Source organism: Leguminivora glycinivorella, chromosome 22 (assembly GCF_023078275.1).
Source record: "Leguminivora glycinivorella isolate SPB_JAAS2020 chromosome 22, LegGlyc_1.1, whole genome shotgun sequence".
In the NCBI taxonomy this organism is placed as follows: domain Eukaryota; kingdom Metazoa; phylum Arthropoda; class Insecta; order Lepidoptera; family Tortricidae; genus Leguminivora; species Leguminivora glycinivorella.
The window spans coordinates 9670286-9693412 of NC_062992.1; the positions used below are offsets into that span (position 1 = coordinate 9670286).

The 23127-nt window shown below is 36.9% G+C and overlaps 2 protein-coding genes across 2 annotated transcripts; one reads left to right on the forward strand and one right to left on the reverse strand.

The window, feature by feature from the left end:
• Positions 1-37: 37 nt before the first annotated feature.
• LOC125237777 (glucose-6-phosphate isomerase) lies at positions 38-19466 on the reverse strand. Its single transcript, XM_048144956.1, has 12 exons — positions 19266-19466; positions 17750-17889; positions 17419-17587; positions 13842-13950; positions 12597-12761; positions 12157-12269; positions 10956-11082; positions 8585-8679; positions 7443-7601; positions 6345-6477; positions 5178-5319; positions 38-1060 (listed from the first exon to the last, which is right to left on the reverse strand). The coding sequence occupies exons 1-12, from the start codon at positions 19394-19396 to the stop codon at positions 870-872; spliced, it is 1674 nt and encodes a 557-aa protein (XP_048000913.1). The 5' UTR covers positions 19397-19466; the 3' UTR covers positions 38-869.
• A 312-nt stretch (positions 19467-19778) lies between these two features.
• LOC125237775 (dolichol-phosphate mannosyltransferase subunit 1) lies at positions 19779-22809 on the forward strand. Its single transcript, XM_048144954.1, has 5 exons — positions 19779-19920; positions 20017-20227; positions 20715-20905; positions 21195-21278; positions 22257-22809. Exons 1-5 carry the CDS (start codon positions 19793-19795, stop codon positions 22390-22392), a joined length of 750 nt encoding a protein of 249 aa, XP_048000911.1. The 5' UTR covers positions 19779-19792; the 3' UTR covers positions 22393-22809.
• Positions 22810-23127: the final 318 nt, after the last annotated feature.

Genomic DNA, 23127 nt, shown 5'->3' on the forward strand with positions numbered 1-23127 from the left:
CGTTTTTTTATTTGTCTATGGTATTGAAACAAGTAAAAATCAAAAACAGTGATTTATTTATAGAAATATTAACATACATCAATCTAAGCAACATTCTATCTCATACATTAAAATATATTAAAGATCTGACAGTGTCATATACAAGCTATACTTAACAGCTACTACGTAATACTTCATCGAAGCGATAAAAACAGAAAAAATATATTCAGTAAACGTTCACAAAAATAAATAGCTTCAAAATAAAAATAAAATTTGATTTGTTGAAAAGCAAATTGGCAGTAAGTGCAAAATATTGAATGCAACACCTACTCTTAAGAGAATGCATAAACATGGATAATACAACTGCTGGTTGTACCATAAACAAGCTATAAGTACATATTTATTCCGTAGAGTACTAGGGGCCCGTTTCATAAAGCTAACATGTAACACCAGATAGACAGATTTTTCTTCAAAAACAATTTCAATATTTGACAAAAGTTATATAAAATTATGCTAGAATATACCCATTAGTATAAATTTGATTATATAAGTGTTTTTCAACGAATTTTCCGTACAATGATTTCGCCAAATGAATATCAACAAGACAATATTTCGAAACCCACTACGATATTTAAAATTACATAGAGTAATTTTACTTATGTGGTATTCATCATTGTTCATTTGCTGTACGTCCTATTAATATCAAGCTACCCTCAACTCCAAATTAATTGTCGGGCCCGATATGGTACAATAAATACATCTAAAGGTAGTTATTTTTCAATAAGTTGATAGTTAAGACCCATCACGTGATGTTCCTGGCTTGGAATCGGCGATATTCGACTCTATAGTTCTGGATAGTTGCTGGCCAAGCCAAACTAGTCGTACTAAATCTAAGCAAAGTTTTGTTTCAAGAAGTTAATAAGCCCATTAGTAGATCCATCATGTGAAGAGACTGGCTTAGAATCAGCCAATTCCGGCTCGATGGCTTTGGCTAGCTGCTTGCCAAGCTCCACGCCCCATTGGTCGAAGGAGTTGATGTCCCAGATCACGCCTTGGGTGAAGATCTTGTGTTCGTACATAGCTGGAAGAGAGAGAAAATTAATATGAGACAAGAGAAATAGAGATTTTTTGTCAGGTTTTACGGAATCTAAAAAATTACGAATTTAGCGCTCCCCAGGATTTGAGAATGGGCCCCGGCCGCCCCAATCAAAAATATCAAAGAAAAAAATTAATAGTCATGAGTATTTGTCGATAACATGAAATCGATAAGTAAGATGTTGCAAAATATTACAATGCTTGTTATAATACTTATAATTATTAAGGAGGTTTTGAACAACTTGATAATCACAAGAAAAGTGCATTTACTTCAATAAAATTGTCCAATATCTGAGTCTTTATCAGCAATAAAATTGCATAATTTACGAAATACCAAGGGATTTGTGAAAGTTCATAGATATGAACAGAGCTGGCCAAAATGTGATACTATGCATAATGACCTCTCTATTTAGGAGCCAACTTTAGCGGCCGCATCGCGACTATGGGTCGATGCGAACGCGCGACATGATGGCTACTGTATCACTACAAAAAGTAATTGCATTTGATGTAGGGAACAAATCAATTTTTTTTTTTGAGTTTTTTTTTAAGTTGTAACAGTAACTAGAAGCACAAAGATCCGAATCTACAAATAAATAAATAAATAAATATTGAGGGACACCTTACACAGATCAACTTAGCCCCAAACTAAGCATAGCTTGTACTATGGGTGCTAAGCGACGATAATATACATACTTTAATAGATAAATACATACTCATATACATAGAAAACATCCATGACTCAGGAACAAATATCTGTGCTCATCACACAAATAAATGCCCTTACCGGGATTCGAACCCAGGACCGCGGCGCAGCAGGCTGGGTCACTACCGACTGAGCCAGACCGGTCGTCGAACAAGACCGTATACGCCCGATTCTAACCTACGGATGTGAAGCTTGGACACTGACACTTAAAGAGGAGAATATACTGCTAGTTGCAGAGAGGAAGATCCTACGGAAAATATTGGGCCCCAAACGAAGACCGGATGAAAGCTGGGAGAATCCTTAGGAACAGTGAAATCGAAGACCTAGTGGCTGAACCTAACATCATAGGAGAGACTAAAGCACACAGACTCCGTTGGTTGGGCCATCTCGAGAGGATGGATGAGGATCGGAATGTGAAAAGAGCATACCTAGGTCGCCAAGCAAGACGACCTGCCGGACGCCCCGGGTATCGCTGGAGCGACATGGTGGAGGCGGATCTGTGCGAACTCCAAGTCAAGAATTGGCGAGAGGTAGCGCAGGACCGAGAAAAATGGCGATGTCTTGTATCGGAGGCCAAGTCTCATTTTGGGGCACTGAGCCAACGGAGTAAGAGTAGTAACACTATTATATATAAATTATAAACTGAAATAGATACCATACACTAAAGAAACAGCGATCAAGCCCACTGGTGGCGAAGCCGGGAATCGAACCCGGGTCTTCAGCTAACGCGGCTGACATGATAAACCACTACACCACCCCGACCGCCGAGGTACCCGTCGAAAATTCTCTAGTGTATGTTATCTCGGAAGACTAGGCGCCTTTGACCAACTCTAAGGGCAAGCAATTTGTGCTTACACCTAATATATGAATCCTTTTTGTGTGTGTGTGGATTGAGTGAGCACCTTCCGAAAATAAAAAAAAATATGCTGATCATTTAGTAAAAGTTCTAAAACAATTGTAAAACGAATCTCTGAATTTGTAAAAAGATAAATCAAAAGATACAGCCATTAACATGTGCTCACTCAGTTCTCACAAACTACCAACGAAAACAGTGAATATATTCATTTAACATATAATATTTATATACTAACATTTAGTAAAAAATAGGCCAACCTACCTCTATAAATATTAGATCACCTAGTGACGTATTAAATTTTTTACAAATAGTTTCTTATGCTCACTCAATCCACACACTTTTGAAAAGCCGAATTTTGATAAAAAACATAAGATTTAGACCGCTAATATCTGGGCGACCGAGCTTCGCTCGGTTCTATTTTAATATATCACGTCTTTAGATAAAAAAAAAACTCTTATAAATACAAAAACAAAAAAAAAGACAAAAAACAAAAACTTAATTTCTGGCCGGGATTCGAAACCCTGACACCTACGATCTATCTGCGTACATTAGACCGACCTCGTGCGACTGAGCTACGCGGAATCGATGCGCGCGCGGCGAAATTAAGGACCATATTTTACGTTTACAAATGCGAAAGAAAAACTCAAGAAAACTCGAAAATTCGCGTTTTCCGGGATCTAAGGCTACGCTAGATCGATTTTTCACCCCCGAAAACCCCCACAAAACAAATTTCAGCGAAATCGTTAGAGCGGTTTCCGAGATCGTCGGTATATATAAATAAATAAATAAATAAATAAATAAATAAATATACAAGAATTGCTCGTTTAATAGTATAAGATTATATGTGTATAGTTTAGTAAAAGTGAAATGGGAATTTGTAAAATACAAAACGAACCACTAACGTGTCAGGTTTTTTTATAATAAATTTTTGTAAGTGCTCACTCAGTCCACACGTTTTGAGAAAGTTAAAAATGTAAATATCTTACGATTTGTAGCACCTAAGACACTCGAAAGTACTTCAACATTTAGTAAAAATTTTTACTAAATATCCACCATCTAATATTTTATATTCGTTGTCTGGTTTTAAAGATATTCAGACATAACTTTTCTCATACAAATGTATCAAGCAGGGTGACCACACTATGTCGGCTCCTGATTTTCCCCACCTTCCCATTGTCATATTGAGATTGGGGAGTTTCGTTCAATTTTGATAATAGTTTACCGGATTTGTAAGTGGGAGCGAGAAAAGAATAACTATTTCTCGCTCCCACTTACAAATCCGGTACGCTCATCTGTTAGCGCGATTAGATTACCAGGTTCTGGTTTCTTACTAGTGAAGTATTATATTCTTTGTTTCTTACCAATTATCATTCATGTCCTTTTTAATGCATGCATGTCGATATGGTTATTATCCTGACGTCGATAAAAATTACACAATACACATCATCACTAGGCCAAGAACATAACCTAAAAACAGTTTGCAGATGGATAATTAATATGGTATTAGTTTAATATTATCAAAATTAAACGAACGAAACTCCCCAATCTCAATATGACAATGGGAAGGTGGGGAAAATCAGGAGCCGACATAGTGTGGTCACCCTACTTGATACATTTGTATGAGAAAAGTTATGTCTGAATATCTTTAAAACTAGACAACGAATATAAAATATTAGATGGTGGATATTTAGTAAAAATTTTTACTAAATGTTGAAGTACTTTCGAGTGTCTTAGGTGCTACAAATCGTAAGATATTTACATTTTTAACTTTCTCAAAACGTGTGGACTGAGTGAGCACTTACAAAAATTTATTATAAAAAAACCTGACACGTTAGTGGTTCGTTTTGTATTTTACAAATTCCCATTTCACTTTTACTAAACTATACACATATAATAGCGGTCTAAATCTTATGTTTTTCATCAAAATTCGGCTTTTCAAAAGTGTGTGGATTGAGTGAGCATAAGAAACTATTTGTAAAAAATTTAATACGTCACTAGGTGATCTAATATTTATAGAGGTAGGTTGGCCTATTTTTTACTAAATGTTAGTATATAAATATTATATGTTAAATGAATATATTCACTGTTTTCGTTGGTAGTTTGTGAGAACTGAGTGAGCACATGTTAATGGCTGTATCTTTTGATTTATCTTTTTACAAATTCAGAGATTCGTTTTACAATTGTTTTAGAACTTTTACTAAATGATCAGCATATTTTTTTTTATTTTCGGAAGGTGCTCACTCAATCCACACACACACATCCTTTTTGCAGGATAACGATATAGCGAGAGAGATGGTGCTGCCATCTATCGATGTAAGGAACAAATCAAATTATTTTATAAAATATTTTTTGGTTTTGTGTTTTTTAAGTAGACTACTATATATAAATTCTAACTAAAATATATACCATACACTAAAGAAACAGCGATCAAGCCCACTGGTGGCAAAGCCGGAAATCGAACCCGGGGCTTCAGCTAACGCGGCTGACGTGATCAACCACTACACCACCCCGACGAAGGAGCACAGATATCCGTTGTATACTCACCAATGAGTGCCCCAAGGACGAAGGGCGTGACTTTCTTGACGACGATGGAGTTGGTGGGCCGGTTGCCCTTGAACACCTTGTGCGGGAGGATCTTGGCTACGGCTTCGGGTGCCATGCCCGACTTCTCTAACTCAGCCTTCGCCTGTAAATAAAAAAAGTATTCTTCTAAGTTGAATTAACTTTAATCCTGTGATAAATTCCGAACTGTTATAAGCCACTTTTTAAATAAAAAACACGAATAACTCTGGTTTGACCAGAAGTAAGAAGGAAATAAAAACTGAAATAGTACATTACGATACAAGTGCGTAAAAAAGGAAGTTCGAAACGAGTGGCGATAAATTAAAACACGACCGAAGGGAGTGTTTTAAATCGACACGAGTTACGAATTTCCTTTTCGCACGTGTATCGTACGACGTTTTTCAGTACAGATGAGCCTCCGAAGTTTCGACCTGGCATATAATGAACCACTTCTCGCACTAGTGCGTAAAAAAAACACCATCTGTACTGAAAAATTAATTTCGAAACACCATGCTGTAAAAATGTTCGAACGGAATACGCGACAACCGGTCTCTTTGGCGTTCGACGAAACAATGTGGGTAGCTGGTGGCGAGTCGGGGCGCGCGCGCGGAGCCTTCTGTTGCGGTGGGGGAAAACGGGACTACCAACATCGCGGCGGGGTGACTCCGGAGCGACTTACAACGAACGGTGGCGCCATCTATCGGTTCGACGTACTCTCTATTGGAAACCTCGGATATACAACGGAACAAATAATAACGCACTACGTCAAAAACCGGTCGTAATTTATAACCGCCTGCTTGTATGAATAACGTCACAATAGGCTAGTTTCCTATACTTAAAATAAAATATTTTATGCAGTGCACGAAATAAAACACCACAAAATTAGAAGAAAAATATGGACAGTAGTTATGTTTAAACATAATTTCTATTTAATAAGTCAAACAGAAAGATATAAAGTAAATGAATTGACCTTGACGTCACTCCTCAGTATTTCATAGTAATTCCATATTAGGAAATGAAGCTGATTTGACTAGTAGAAAACTAGCCTATTTAACTCATACCATATCCAACAGTCGCCTTCTACGAAACCCACGGGAAGAAAGGGGGTGGTGAAATTCTAGAAGATGTAAATTCATGATAAATTCTTACTTCGTCAGCAGTTTTGCCCTTCATAAGCGCCTCAGTTTGAGCCAGGAAGTTGGCGAGGAGGATTTTGTGGTGCTGACCGCCAGCGATCGGGTTGTGGGTCTGCGCTGGAGCGATGAAGTCACACGGGATCAGCCTAGCAAAGAATACATCATTAATTGTTATAACTTATACCATAATTAGATCGAGTTTGGATCAAGCAAACGTATCTACTTAGCTGTCAATTGTGTCAAATAAACTCAGTAAAATCCACTGAGTTGTCCGTGTTTAATCGCAGCTTGCAGCTTTCTGCCGTCAATTTGTGTAAGTTGAAGTCAATTAAAATAATAAAAATGCCTCGTTACGTGATATTTCGTGGCGTCAGGATTCTATATTAGACCCATTAGTGTACTTTAGATCTATTATACATATATTATTTACCTAGTTCCCTGATGTATGAACTGGTAGAAAGCGTGCTGTTCATTGGTCCCCGGTTCGCCCCACACGATAGGGCCGGTGGAATAGTTCAGTTATTGTAAAATTAGGAGTACCACAGGGTTGCATCTTAGGTCCACACTTTATCTTATTGCATTAGGAGTACCACAGGGTTCTATATTAGGAGCATGATTATATTTTACCTAGTTCCCTGGTGTATGAGCTGGTAGAAGGCGTGTTGCCCGTTTGTCCCCGGTTCTCCCCATACAATGGGGCCGGTGGAGTAGTTCACCTGCTGTCCGCTCCGTGTTACGTATTTGCCGTTGCTCTCCATATCACCTTGTTGGAAATACGCTGCGAATCTAGAGAGAAATACGTTTTGTTTTAATTGTAGCGTGAATTAAGCTGAGTTTAGACGTGCAAGTTATTGCAGCAAGTTTTGAAACAAAAGTATATGCAAGAAAGAGATGCAGATATTTGCCACTCACTCTTACCTATAGTTGCGTCTCAAAACTTGCACGTCTAAACTCAGCTTTAGAGGCATACCAAATTAATATTTTAAAAAAGAGTAATAAATGACTAGACATCACTTGCCTCTTAACTTTTATTGGAAAATAAATCAAATAATTATCTTATTGCATTAGGAGTACCACAGGGTTCTATATTAGGAGCATGATTATATTTTACCTAGTTCCCTGGTGTATGAGCTGGTAGAAGGCGTGTTGCCCGTTTGTCCCCGGTTCTCCCCATACAATGGGGCCGGTGGAGTAGTTCACCTGCTGTCCGCTCCGTGTTACGTATTTGCCGTTGCTCTCCATATCACCTTGTTGGAAATACGCTGCGAATCTAGAGAGAAATACGTTTTGTTTTAATTGTAGCGTGAATTAAGCTGAGTTTAGACGTGCAAGTTATTGCAGCAAGTTTTGAAACAAAAGTATATGCAAGAAAGAGATGCAGATATTTGCCACTCACTCTTACCTATAGTTGCGTCTCAAAACTTGCACGTCTAAACTCAGCTTTAGAGGCATACCAAATTAATATTTTAAAAAAGAGTAATAAATGACTAGACATCACTTGCCTCTTAACTTTTATTGGAAAATAAATCAAATAATGGCATGGCAACGAAAAACCTGTTTCCAACGTGAATTTAAACTTCATTTAGATTGTAATAAATAACGACCAAAGACGCCATGGATGTGTATCCTGTACAAAAAACTTCGTAATTTTAAATTTTTTTTAGGTCTCAAAGCAGTGTAAACTTTATTAAGGTAATAAAACTTAAATAACAAGCTAACTCTAAAAAAAAACAACTTAAAATTAAATTAAAAACTAATCTAAACGAAAATATATCTAAATAGGGCCCCCGCGGCATTGTGCCAAAGATGCTGGCAGCATTCCCTCGCTGAATAGCAATGCGTTGCGAGAGAAAGCCGCCAGCTCTGGTCACCGGATGTTTCTATGAACTTTGCGCTCAGCTCTTTCAAAAGTACATGGGCGCTTGAACCCCATGTATTTTTGACCCTATTTTAAATTTGTATTACGAAAAGAGGTCCGAATTTGTGGGGACGATAAAATCAAATTAGAATAAAAGTACTTCTTCGTCGTATCTTCATGGCCAAGGGACGTGACGACTGTGGACACTTTTCACGAGTACTCTCCACGCTACTCGATCCTGGGCCCGGTGCATGCTAGCCTGCAAAGTGGTCTCTGTCACAGACGTTATTCTGTCTGCCCAACGTGTGCCCATGCTTCCACTTCTTTGCTTCCTTGCCATGCGTCGCGTGACTGTGAGCTTCTCTCGACTATCTGATGCGGAGAATAAAAGTTACCTGTGTAAATACTGGTCGTAGGGTAAGAGAGCGTGGGTCTCAGCGCCGTGGAAGTTGCTGTACCAGATACCCAGAAGAGCTAGGATCACGGGCGCCTGTGCATAAAATTAAAGAAACTATAATAGGGTACTTGACTGTCCTTAAAATATTTTATACCATGCACGAAAAGACTACTTGACCTTTTTTAAAGTCTGTCTTATATGATTAAGTACATACATACATACATACAATCACGCCTGTATCCTATAAAGGGGTAGGCAGAACACATGAAACTACTAAAGCTTCAGTGCCACTCTTGGCAAATAAGGGGTTGAAAGAAAACGAAAATGTGACATTGCAGTGACAGGTTGCCAGCCTCTCGCCTACGCCACAATTTAACCCATATCCCATAGTCGCCTTCTACGACACCCACGGGAAGAAAGGGGGTGGTGAAATTCTTAACCCGTCACCACACAGGCTGATTGAGTACTGTCCAATTAACCGAAATAAAATATTATCATATTTTATTAGGACAGCAAAAAATATTTTTAAAATATACTTTTACGTAATCAGGCGAAAACAACACAGTCCTGTTAATCTATAGTTTATCTGTGTATCAGGTCATTCTATTCGAAAACAACATTTTCTGACTTTTTAAGTATGAAGGCATAAAGTTCAACATGTCAGTGATTGTTTTGACATGCAGTAAGGTTCGAATTTGATGACGTCACTACATCGCTGACAGCGTTTTCGGTGGCCAAAATAAAAAACCGGCCAAGTGCGAGTCGGGCTCGCGCACAAAGGGTTCCGTAGCAGCAAATATAATAAACTTATTATGTCAATTTATACACCTGCCAAAATTACAGTTAAATCAACCTATCTCAAAAACTATAAGAGATACTTTGATCAAACCAAAAATCGTTGAAAGAGTTAATTAGCATGCATCACCTCTATTTTTTTTAGAATTTTATACCCCGTAGTTATAAAAATAGAGGGGGGGGGACATACTTTTTACGACTTTGAGAGCTGATATCTCAAAAACCGTTCACTTTAAGAAAAATGTTTTTTAGAAAACTTTATATCATTTTAAAAGACCTTTCCATTGATACCCCACACGGGTATGTACATCGAAAAAAAAATTTTCATCCCTCAGTTACATGTATGGGGGGCCCCACCCCCAATTCTTTTTTTTACTATTTAGTGTCATAATTTTGTAGCGGTTCATACAACACATATTCCCATCAAATTTCATCACTGTAGTACTTATAGTTTCCGAGTAAATCGGCTGTGACAGACGGACAGACGGACAGACGGACAGACGGACAGACGGACATGACGAAACTATAAGGGTTCCGTTTTTGCCATTTTGGCTACGGAACCCTAATAAAAAATTACACACATTTTTAATCGAAAATACGTAGTCATCATACGCTTTTAATACCCAAAATCTATAAATATTGTTATTTTATGTCCTATACTACAGAAGACAATCATTTATTGTGCCAAATTCGATACGAGTCTAGTAGCCTAATAAAGCATCAGATAAATATAAAAAAAAACATGGACAGAAGTTACTTTAAATCCAATGTCTATTTAATAAGTCAGGTAGAAATATATAAAGTAACTGAATTGACCGTGATGTCACTCAATTCGATTTCATATTAATTCCATATTAGCACTTCGTTCAAATTCATTTTGACAGTTCTTAAAAAGAAGCTGCTTTGACTAGGAGGCAAGTAACCTATTTCTTAAGGTGCAAACGACGTAGATTAAAACACAAACTTACTGGGAGAGTTGATCTCCTAATCAAGTTATAAACCTTTTCAACGCCACTCCTATAATGCAAGGTGTGCCGTAAATATGAATGTTATATCTGGCTGTAGACCCGCGCTTCACTAGTCACCTCTGGCAGTAAAAAATAATTATCTTGGTCCTACCTGGTTTTAAAAAACTTCTGTTGCCTGGTAGAGAATCTATCCATAATATTTAATATATGTATGTATTAATATTATAAATGGGAAAGTGTGTGTGTGTGTCTGTTTGTTTGTCGGTCTTTCACGCCAAAACGGAGCGACGGATTGACATGATTTTTTAAGCGGAGATAGTTGAAAGGATGGAAAGTGACATAGGCTACTTTTTGTCTCTTTCTAACACCCCACTTCTCTAAAATGGGGGGTGGAAGTTTGTATGGAGCATTCCGCGGTTTTCGAATTTAATGCAGGCGAAGCCGCGGGCAAAAGCTAGTTCCTTATAAATAGGTACGATCGGTGATTTGTAAGCAAACGTAACTACCGAACCAAACAAGATACTTGTATACAAACTATTATAATATATTATATTATTTATATTAATATACAAACAAAATATTACATTACATAATTTTATAACGTACGTTCTTATCCAGAGGTGCGGTGCAGAAATGCTCGTCCATATAGCTGGCTCCGTCTAGAAGCTTCTCGAAGTTATCGTAGCCAACGTAGAGAGAGATAGACAGGCCGATCGCAGACCACAAGGAATACCTGAATAATATATTACTTATATTAATTTTATGTACCTATAGTACTATTCATACTTATGTCTTTCCCATCAATCACTGAACAATGGTGTTCCGGACCTTTGGAAGGCGTGCGCGGGGCCGAAGCCAACGCAAGCGCGGATCCAGCTTCGTGCCCAGGGGGGGGGGTCACGTGGTAAAGGCCCAGGCCCCAGAGGGGGGTCACGTGGTCTACTTGTATGGCCAACCTAGGCTCCAGGGGGGGGGTCATGACCCTCATGACCCCCCCCCGGATCCGCGCATGAGCCAACGGCCCTTTTGACACTTAAATGAAATGTACGGGGTACACCGAGCGGATGTTGCCCTTGCCCGTATCATAGGACACACGCAGAGGCAACACCTGCCAGGGTGGAAGGACTATTAGAGAGTTAATGGAATCTAAAATGAACTGGGCTATTGGATGAAAGTGATGGACTAAATACTGGGCTATAGGATAAAAAACCGGACGCCTGCCAAATAAAACGGTATCCAATTTTATTTCCGGCAGCCGATGACTCGTCCCCACAAGATGGGCCCCAACAAAAAGCGACATCCAAGATGGCTCAAGGGCAACACCGGTGTGAGAACTCAAGGATATCGACCGGTGTACACCGCTTTTTGCTCAGTGGCTTTCAAGCCACTGTACCAACTCGCGTCTTATACACATTTTCACATCCACCCCTGGAGCATGTAGCCCTAACGACTCCACTCTGGACGGCCAGCCAAGGCAAGCCAGAGGTAGAGAGTACTGTCCCACCCACCCGCCTTACGGGTAACAGAACTCCCCAGGAGCACTCGGGTAATTGAGGTCGCTTCCCCAACAGCTCGCCACAAGCTGCCCCGCGTTGACTGATTGGTAAACCAGTGGGCGATGGGGTCGTCACTTATATTATTATTTTACATTGTTTTATAATTTTTATATAATAATATTACAAATGGGAAAATGTGTTTCTGTTTGTTTGTCCGTCTTTCAGCAAGTGATCCTACACATTTTGAAATCAACCGGAGGTGTAAATTTTAAATTATACTTTAATTCAAAAATATTCATGAATCATCTTACCTGCCACCAACCCAGTCCCAGAATCCGAACATGTTCTTAGGGTCGATGCCGAACGCAGTAACTTTCTCGCCGTTGGTCGACAGAGCCACGAAGTGCTTCGCCACCGCTGATGGCTGTGGACAAATATATATATATTGAATTGACCTTTACAGTTTAGGGTATTATTTATACGAAAGCTGGATTTCTATAGCACTGGTTTTAAGATATGTTTAATCAAAATCGGTTTAGCTGTTTTTGAGATATCTTAGAAATGATCTGGGTCCTTTGTGGCACTATAACTCTAAAACGGGTGAACTGATTTTGATGCGGTTTTGTTTATTCGGAAGCAGGATTTTTAGCGCTGATTTTAAGATATGTTTTATAAAAATCGATTAAGCCGTTTTAGAGATATAAGTCTGAAGTAAAATTGAGGTTTTTTTTAACTTTTTGGATATACTAACGTCTTTAGCAGCGTCAAGGAACCAGTTCTTAGCGGATGTGGCGTTGGTGATGGTCTCCTGGGTGGTGAAAGTCTTGGACGCGACGATGAAGAGAGCGGTTTCTGGGTTCAGGCGCTTGAGCACCTCGGCGAGGTGGGTGCCGTCGATGTTGGAGACAAAGTGGACCTGTAAGAGATGTAAATATTATTTTTTTGTTACTGGTGACTTTGTAAGCTGTGTTGACTCTGCCATTTGCAATTTAATACATTTTATAGAAACTGTAAACCAAAATATTCCATGGTTAAAACTAGAGATGCACCGAATATTCGGTATCCGGCCTATTCGGCCCTTATTTTAATATTCGGCCGGATACCGGATAGTGACGTACTATCCGACCGGATACCGGATGTGCTATTTTTGATTAAATGATTTCCGGCCGGCCAAACAACTATTCGTTGCATCTCTAGTTAAAAAACATGTAACTTATAGAAAAATGAAATGAAATGTCGTCACGGGCAGACTGACCAAAGTGGCGTTCGAAACGTTGGGTCAAATATAAACGTAAGTGTTAGTGCGTTTTCACATTATCCGATCAGATATCGGATGTCGGACCGATATCCCATACATTACAGGCGCCATATTGGATTTTTTCTACTGAAGTATTTGAAATCCTTCCGACATCCGATATCGGATCGGATAATGTGAAAATGGCCTTACGCGATTAAGTCCCTTCTAGTTCTAAAATTATGAGTGCAATTCGCGTTAATCAATATAAAATGAAATGTGTCCGCGAAAATATATGATTAAAATGCTAATAAAATTTAATTCGAACAAATAGGCTAGTTTCCTATACTTAAAATAAAATATTGTATGCAGTGCACGAAATAAAGCACCACATAAATTAGAAGAAAATTATGGACAGTAGTTATGTTTAAACATAATTTCTATTTAATAAGTCAAAGAGAAAGATATAAAGTAAATGAATTGACCGTGACGTCACTCCTCAGTATTTCATAGAAATTCCATATTAGCATATCGTTTTGACAGTTCATAAAAAGAAGCTGATTTGACTAGTAGGAAACTAGCCTAATCGTGTAGTTTTAAAAATTTAAGGTGTCCAAAATGTCCAGATGGCTTTACTAATAGGTACTCCCTAAGGATTGGAGGGAGTATTTTACTTGTGTTTCGTAAACAATTGTAGTAAATATAGTAAATACTAACATTCTATTTCTTAAATAAAGTTGTGACCGAGCATTTCTTACTAACCTTAAGATGGTTGGCGTAGGGCTTCAGGGCTTCAGTGACCATGAGAGGGCCGAGATCTGAGCCACCGATACCAATGTTGACGACGTCGGTGATCGCCTTGCCAGTGTACCTAATAACAACATATTACAGTTTAAGCATGTAGGTCGTTACGCAAAAACAGTTCGCTGGACTTTTCTCTGTACAAGTTACTAAAACAAATGTGTTTTTAACCCCCGACGCAAAAATGACGGGGTGTTATAAGTTTGACTTGTCTGTCAGTCTGTCTGTCTGTTTGTCTGTCTGTCTGTGTGTGTGTCTGTCTGGCATTGTAGCTCCCGAACGGATGAACCGATTTAGATTTAGTTTTTTTGTCTGAAAGCTGAGTTAGTCGGGAGTGTTCTTAGCCATGTTTCATGAAAATCGGTCTACTATGTCGCGGTCGGGGGTTTTTTCAAAATTTTAATATGTATTATTATATAACAAAAGAGTCCATTTACATAGCAAATGCTCAAAACAAAAGGACCTATTAGGTATGGAACACCACAAATTGCTAAAGGTGTTACTAAAACAGTAGTCTTACTTATTTATAAACGTTCACTAAAGTTATCAAGCTGATAAAGTTCGTCTGTCCCCTTCTATCACACCGATACATTGGAAAGGGATACAAACGAACTTTATCGGCTTGATAACTTTAATAAACGTTTACGAATAAAGGGGTCAGTCTCTACCAGCGGTCAAGATGTTTACAAATATCCGTGTATAAAGTTTTACAGCTCTTTTGACAAAGAATGCTTCCAATATGAAGAAATTAAAATGCTTGTTTAGATATTTTTAAACACGTTACATTATACGATGGCAATGGGAAGGTAAGGTCTTAAGTGGATACCGACATTTTAAATTTCAGAAAAGGGGACGGACTGAAAATTGCGATGCGCAGTAAATTTGTAATAAAATGGCTGCGCAGCATAATATGCTGAGCCCGTTCCTTTTGACATGCATGCTAAGTGTCTATTTTTTTTTTAATATTTTTGTGTAAATGTTCAATTTATTTGTGTGTCAATAAATGTTTTCTTATTCTATTCTTAAATAAAATGCTAATTTGTTATTCCGATTTTTCCCACACAACTTTTCTATTCTTTATTATTGTTTTAGACCATTTAGATGTTAACAACTCAAAATCGCATTGAATGATTAAAAGGGCAATGATCAGTCCAGAATTTTAAAACCGTATATCTATACTTGTACTCTATTATAAGTTTGTACTTGATACTAATATGTAGACTGGATTGTGTAACTAACTCTATAACCTTAACTGTAACTGATTCCCTGCGATACAGGCATAGCCTTAGTGCCGGGACCCCTGGTATATTCTGCTGTGTAATATTTTGCTAATTAACATATTCTTATTCTGATATTCTACACATAAATATAAGCTTTGTAACTAATTGTTACGTCACGCCTCCCGTATCACTGTCAATCTGTCCACAAAACCAATTTGTGCCAAGAATGGCGCGTAAGGCGTGACATCGGCACCGTCAACTAAAATGGGTCAAATCTATTTTGACAGTTATTTGCATTGCTATTAGTTAATTATTAGAGATTCAGAACTCGTATGGAGCACCTAGGTACTTAACAGGACGGGATGCTTGACCCCTCCAACGCCTTATCTCGTAATCATTATAGAAGACTAGCTTTTGCCCGCGGCTTCACTCGCGTTAGAAAGAGACAGAAAGTAGCCTATATCACTCTCCATCCCTTCAACTATCTCAACATAAAAAATCACGTCAATTCGTCGCTCCGTTTTGCCGTGAAAGACGGACAAACAAACAGACACACACTTTCCCATTTATAGTATAACTAGCTTTTTCCCGCGGCTTCGCTCGCGTTAGAAAGAGACAAAAAGTAGCCTATGTCACTCTCCATCCCTTCAATTATCTCCACCTAAAAAATTACGTCAATTCGTCGCTCCGTTTTGCCGTGAAAGTCGGACAAACAAACAGACACACACACTTTCCCATTTATAATATTAGTATGGATTAGGACTTTGATTAATAAATCAAAGGTCAGTAGCAAATTTAGACATCAGCATTCCAGTTGTTCTAGCTTAGTCCATAAGCGATCTTTACACATGTGTGAATACAGACAAAATTCCAAAAATATGTTGTACACATATTTTTGGAATTTAACACATTAATCTACAGGAAATAAAATTCTGTATGCATATTTTTGGCACTTTGTATTCATAGCTGTGTTGTTGACTGTACGAACCGTTGAAACAATCCCTGTTCTATGGACTATGGCGGTGTTACATGCTTGTCGGCTATCCTTTAATAATCTGTACTATGGTACACTCCATTGTGGTAGAACTGCATGTAGATTATGTAGCACCCCTCGAAAAGAAACACAAACGGATGACTTGTCCAGAGAGCTACTTCATATGTGCCAGTACTGCGTGGAGGGTGCGTATCGATCGATATAACTTTTTTTGATATATTTTTAGTCGTTATAACGATCATTTGATATAATTAATACTATACATAACAAATAATATACTAACAAATTGTATAATTCTTATTTAATATAATGATCATTTTTTCGAAAAATATTTATTATAACATACTTTTAGTATAATGCTTATTTCCGATAATAAATAAATTGTATAACACAAATGAATTATTTCTAAAGCACAGTTAGAATAAAAAAAATTGTACAATAAATTAGATCCATCATTTACCAGAAAAGTAGATTAACTTAGAACTGTGACCCCTACACACAACGCGCTGCTACCAGAAAAATAGGTTAGGTTAGGTTAGAACTGTGACCCTTGAACACATCTACTGTCAGAAAAGTAGGTTACGTTAGGTTAGAACTGTGATTCCTTAAAAAAAAAGAATAAAATTAATTCATGAAATGTTTTATACTGTTTGCTAGTTATATTATACTAGTCGTATATGAATAAATAGTTATACCATATAGCGGTTATTATAAATAATTGTTATACGAAATAATGATTATACAAAATAAAAGTAGATCCTTTGTGGCTATACCAAATGTTAATTCTGTCAAATGAGTGATTATATCCTTTAAAAATATACCAAATGTTGTTATGTCAAATGTTACTATACCAAAAAAAGTTATACCAATCATTACACACCCCTGCGTGGAAGTAAGGAGTTACATCAGCTCCGTCCACCAAGACACTTCACCTTATATCAGTCTGTATAAAAATCTTAATAGCGCGATGCAGCCGTTCTAACACTTGTAACAGCGACATCTACCATGAAATTCAGTAACTAACACAACTCGCACCTTCCATTACTCAATTATGACTTGTCCAGAGAAATCCTTCATGTGCCCCAGAATCGCGTTATCGTCCGGACCTCCGGGGTTACATTGGCTCCATCGATTATGATAGGCTTACTTTTCAATTACATTTTTTTTTGCAGTGGCCTTATGAGCCGAGCCATTCTTTTTTGGCTCTTTTGCTTACTCGTACTTCCCTTTACCTTATATAACTTTGTAGAAAAATCTTAATAGCGCGATGTAGCAAACTTAACAGCGACATCTACCATGAAATTCAGTAACTAACACAACTTACCCCTTCCATTGCCCATTGATGACTTGACCAGAGAACTCCTTCATATGTGCCAGCACTGCATTGACGTCGGGGGTCACATCGGCTCCGTCGACTAAGATAGGCCTGTTGTTGCGGTTACGGAGTGCGATGTGAAGCACGGCACGGTTTTCCGTGAAGTTGATCTTTTCACCTGAAAAAAAAACTCTTTTTAGTTTTTACTACTTAATTATATACTACTACTACTATACGTATAGAAATCATATCAAACTATAAGTCCCTATATACTTGGCAATCATATATGAATTCTTGTAGATTGACATACAATTTTAAATAAATGAATAACTAACTGTACCTGCAAACATAGCATCTCGGGCCTTCTCCACGCCGCGGGTGCGTGCCAAGTTCAGCAGGAGCGCCATGACAGCGTTGTCCACTCGGTTCTTGGAGTAGTCCAGCAGGATCTCGCCATCGTTGGGCGTGGGCAGGCAGAGACTGATAATCATAGTAAGAGAATAAAGCAATGTTGATCAAATTTAACTTTTCATGGTTAGAGACAAGTTATTAATAGACTGCCAATTTCCATATGTGTAAAAAAAAAGTATGCAAATGAAATTACTAGTAACAATTTTAATGACAATCATCAACATTGATCTTTTCTAACTTTGTAATGTTGTGTAACGTTTATCCTGTACAACTAACATAGCCAGTCTGTTGATTGATTGAATTGATTGATTAAATGGCAATATTTGTACTGCCCATCATAATGTATTTAATTTTTAATGTTTAGACCCAGACTTAGTTTTGCAGTGTTGAATTGGAACTTTGCTTAATGTTGAAGTTCAGAATTAAAATATTTTTATTTATTTATTTAGAACACATACAGTAATTCATACATATGACAAGGGTGCATATAAATATATGCATGCAAACTTACTCTAAAACAAACAAACTCAGGACATTTTTATTTGTTTACTGTCATATATTATGTGTCGCTTAACTTCAAACTTGAGTAAATCCATTCTGCTATAAGGTTGATTATCTGTCTGCTATAAGGTTGATGAAGTTTGATGTTAAGTTACATGTATGTGTCTATTATAACAAGGTACAAGTACATATGTTATTTGTACCTTGTTATGATAAAGAATTAAACATTCATTGAACTGACTACATACTCATCAATACAACTTTTTTTTTATTTTCCCCACAAAGTTTATTTATTCAATTTACATTCCAATTGAAAGTACATATCAATAACATATGACTGTGATTTATTTTAACCTCTTGCCACCCAACAATTGATTCAATGGAAATCTAACTTTGATATAAACAACTAAAGTAGCATTTCATTAGTCTTTAAATTTTGTGGACAAATGAATTTCAATTTAATTTAAAATGGCACTAGCATCAAAACCCCCTAGCAAAAACCTTGTAGCATTAGGATAAGTAAACATAACATTTTATTTTACTACATAGTTCTAAAATGTTATTCCACTACCTACTCTCAGTTTTAATTTAACTGAATTATGTCATGTCATTAATAAAATAGACCTCCTATAGAGTCCAGTACAAAGTACATTGCACCATATTTAGCCGGTTTACCAATTCAGTCTCATTGAGGGCAATGAAGGTCAATTTCGGGGTACGAAAAGCTTGTCATTGAGTTGAAAGCTGTGACCTTCGAAGTTCAAGAAACTTATATCTAAAGTTGTATAAGAATATAGCTTTTATAATTGATGTTATACAACTCCATGAAAGTATCAAGGCTGAATAAGAGGACATGCAAATAAGTAAATATGATGTCAGGAACATTTAGGGTAAATCGTATAAGAGTCCTTAGGTAACTATTTTAGTAAATAACATAGATTTACCTGAATTTTTCAAACCGCTGTGGGTCCTGTTGGAATAGCTGTTGAATATTAATTTTCTCATGGTTCAGACAGTAAAAACTTTGTAGAGTTTGGTACGCCGGATCATCCTTGAGGCTAATTTTTGGTTCCATGGTGGCAAGAGAAAGTACACGGGTGGTCAGAGAGCGGCGCGGCCGAAACTGTTGTCCTATCAGTGATAACGAAAGTCGTGTTGACATGTCACTGACGTATGAAGGTTAATTGCGTTTTGTTGCTGCTAGTATTTTTGACTAGAAAGAACATGTCGCATCATTTTATCTTATCTACGACAGAATTAAATGAAAAATATCTTAAAACATAAAAGAAAGAAAGCCTTACGTTTAAATGACATTGAATATCCTATTATAACCTTACCGGCCTATTAAGTACCCGCATGAATACATAAATACATTTCTGATTACATTGTACCGGTTTTTTAACATCACTACGTTGTAAACGTGTTGTAAACAGATATCTGTTGTTTAGTCTGTGGAATGACATTTGACAGCATGGCTGCCACGGGTTTGGATTCCGAAATCATGAAAAGTGATAAATATTCAATATTATTGCCTACATACAATGAAAGGGAAAACTTACCGATTATAATATGGCTTATTATGAAATATCTGGAGAAAAGGTAATCATCAAAAGAACTTTAATAATAGGTATAGCAGACAAAATACGTTCCTCAAGTTTAATTTGTTTATTATGCTTTTGTATCGTTTTATTGCAGTGGCTATGATTTTGAAGTGATAATAATTGATGATGGAAGTCCCGACGGCACACTGGATGTGGCCAAACAGCTGCAGAAGCTATATGGATCCAGTAAAATAGTTTTGCGCCCTCGAGAGAAGAAGCTGGGTTTAGGCACAGCGTACATGCACGGAATAAAGCACGCCACCGGCAATTTCATCATTCTAATGGACGCTGACCTTAGTCATCACGTACGTATTTAAATAATATAAAGTTCATGCGTTCTCTACTCTACAGTATAGTAAAAAGTTCAATAACATATAACAATCTTCCTTTTTAATTTCTTTATTTTACTTTTTGGTCTATATAAATATATATTTTATGAGAATTTATTTATTTATTTATATTGGTGTATTTGAGTAATTGTATACAAAATTTGAATTTCATTCTTTTAGTGGTTGTATGTTTTTAAATTTATTTGTCATTCATTGTTAATTCACTTTACCCATTTCCTCAATGGTTGACTGGAAGAGATCCCATTAAAGGATAAATCCACCTACATTTTATATTACTGACTTAACTGTGTCACTTTTGTTTCCTTTATATACAATGAAGCTTATATATACATACATACATAAACCTTAAAATAATGGACTTCTAGACACTAATTCTTATTTCAAACAAATTATAAACTTAAACTTCTATGTATGTCAGTGGTGTACTCTTTTTACTTTGTAGCCTAAATTCATCCCAAAGATGATAGAGCTCCAACGGAAGCAGGACTTTGATGTGGTTTCCGGCACTCGCTACAAGGATGGTGGTGGGGTCTATGGCTGGGACTTCAAGCGGAAGCTCATCTCCCGCGGTGCCAATTTTGTCACACAGATGCTGTTGAGGCCTGGGGCTTCTGACTTGACAGGGTCATTTAGGTAATAGAGCTTTTGTTCTAGTCCATTTTTTTATGTCTAATCTAAGTACTATAGTGTCAGCAACACAGCCAAAAGATAGGGTTTTCACTGAGTTATCATATGAGCAATCTTTCACAATAGTTGACCAAATTCAGAAAACAATGTTGATTTCTGACATTTCACCGTAAGTCACTTTAAATATAAATAATGTAAAATATAATAATATAAAGTCTCTAAATGTTATCAGAATTGCAACTTTAGCTCTCTCACTCTGTGAAGCTGGCTGTTATTCTTATCTTATTTTTTGCAGATTGTACAAGAAGGACATCCTACAGAAACTCATAGACAGTTGTGTGTCCAAGGGCTATGTGTTCCAAATGGAAATGATTATCAGGTCCGTTATAATTTATTTATTTCACATAAAAAGCCTTAACAAGTGCTAAAAAATGTTTCTCCGGGGTAACTTGTCTCTGTTTGGTCCAGCACCATGAGCAATTATTAGGGTTGGCATCGCTTATACACGTTAACATAAAATATTTAATGAAACCACAGTTGTACTCACCACAGAACTAGATTTAGATAGAAGAAATAAGTTCAGCTATTTGTATAGGGGCCGATCGTGTCATAGTCATAGTACTTTAATTCATGAACAATATAGCATTGTGTCTGAACATACAAAATAGTACATGAAAAGAAAGAGGAACAAATACTTAAAACTACACAAAAACAGACAAATCAACCCTTAAGACATATTAAAATCAAATATCAAATATTTCCTCTATGGAATAAAAACACCCTCTCAATAAAAACTGTTTCAAATGTACTTAGTAATAGTTTTCAAATCTGGAGGTAATTTATTAAATATAGTAACGGCCTGGTGTCTTGTGCAATGCTCCTCTATTTTTGCATTTTGCACTGAAGTTGTTACTCTTGCCTGTGGTTTTAAATATGTCTCAGGCCCTTGAGTGTTTATAATTTTTGTGTTGTTGCAATTAAATATCACGTTAACAAAGATTTTTTATGTTTTTGTTGACTTCAGGGCCATTCCATGTGAAATCAACATAGAATTAAAAAGTGTGCTGCATGATTTTTTTTTTAATAAATAAAATTGAGGATATACTTCATGGTGGCAGAACTGCTGAACTTATTTTTTTTATCTTTTTATTTCCAAGTTTTTCCCATTCGAAGTTAACAGTCTAGCGGCTGGTCCATACAAGCCGATTCCCACCGGCTTGCCTAAAATTGATTACTAGTAAAGTACCTAATGTTAAGGTAGGTTTCTTTTTGCTTTGGTGTTGCCTAGCAGAAATTTTCACCAGCCGCCACTGCAGTGGGGTCAAATTCCTGCTATTTATTTACTTTTTGTTGACAGAGCGCGCCAACTAGACTACACCATCGGTGAGGTGCCCATCACGTTCGTGGACCGCGTGTATGGGGAGTCTAAGCTCGGAGGCTCTGAGATCGTGCAGTTTGCCAAGGCCTTGCTATACTTGTTCGCTACCACGTGATTTTATTAGGAGAAGAGGAAGGAAGGGTGCTGAAAGAAGGCTATTTAAGAATATGGAGGCCCTGCACGAAATTAAATTTTTATAATAGATACAAAGTACATAATACGAAAGGACATACAAAAATAATATACTTAGAAAAATAGTTATTTATTACATTTAAATGATTTAAACATAATTTCGCATGATGTTAAAATCATTTACAAAAACCGCTAAAAATTAAAATACGCCTTTGTTTTTATTTTTTTTATTTTTAATTTCACTCACCACTTTTATTTGAATTTTTCACTTTTCTAAACAAATTTATTGGAAAACGAACATAACGTTTTTACAATAAAACCAAGGATGATTTATACAGAATTTACAATCTTCATACTAAGAATCGTACCTCAACTTTTTAGCGCCACTTATTAAATACTATCATAACTGCACTGATGATGCCTATATATATATTTATTTAAATTTGTATTGACGTGATAACCCGTGACAAAGATTTATTCAAATTTGAATTCTGAATGCTGTCATGCTGTCAATAGAGTACATTTAAGGGTTAAAATAAAGAAGCATGTCATTTGTTCTTATAAAAAATAAAAGCTAGATGGCGCTGTTTCAGCGCCATCTGGTTTTAAGCCTACATTTCTTGGGTACGCTTATTTTGTACGGGCTTTTTTAGTCCCGGTATTAAATCGTCCTTGCACTAAACTAAATTCTTATTCTTACACTGGGCTCTGAATCATG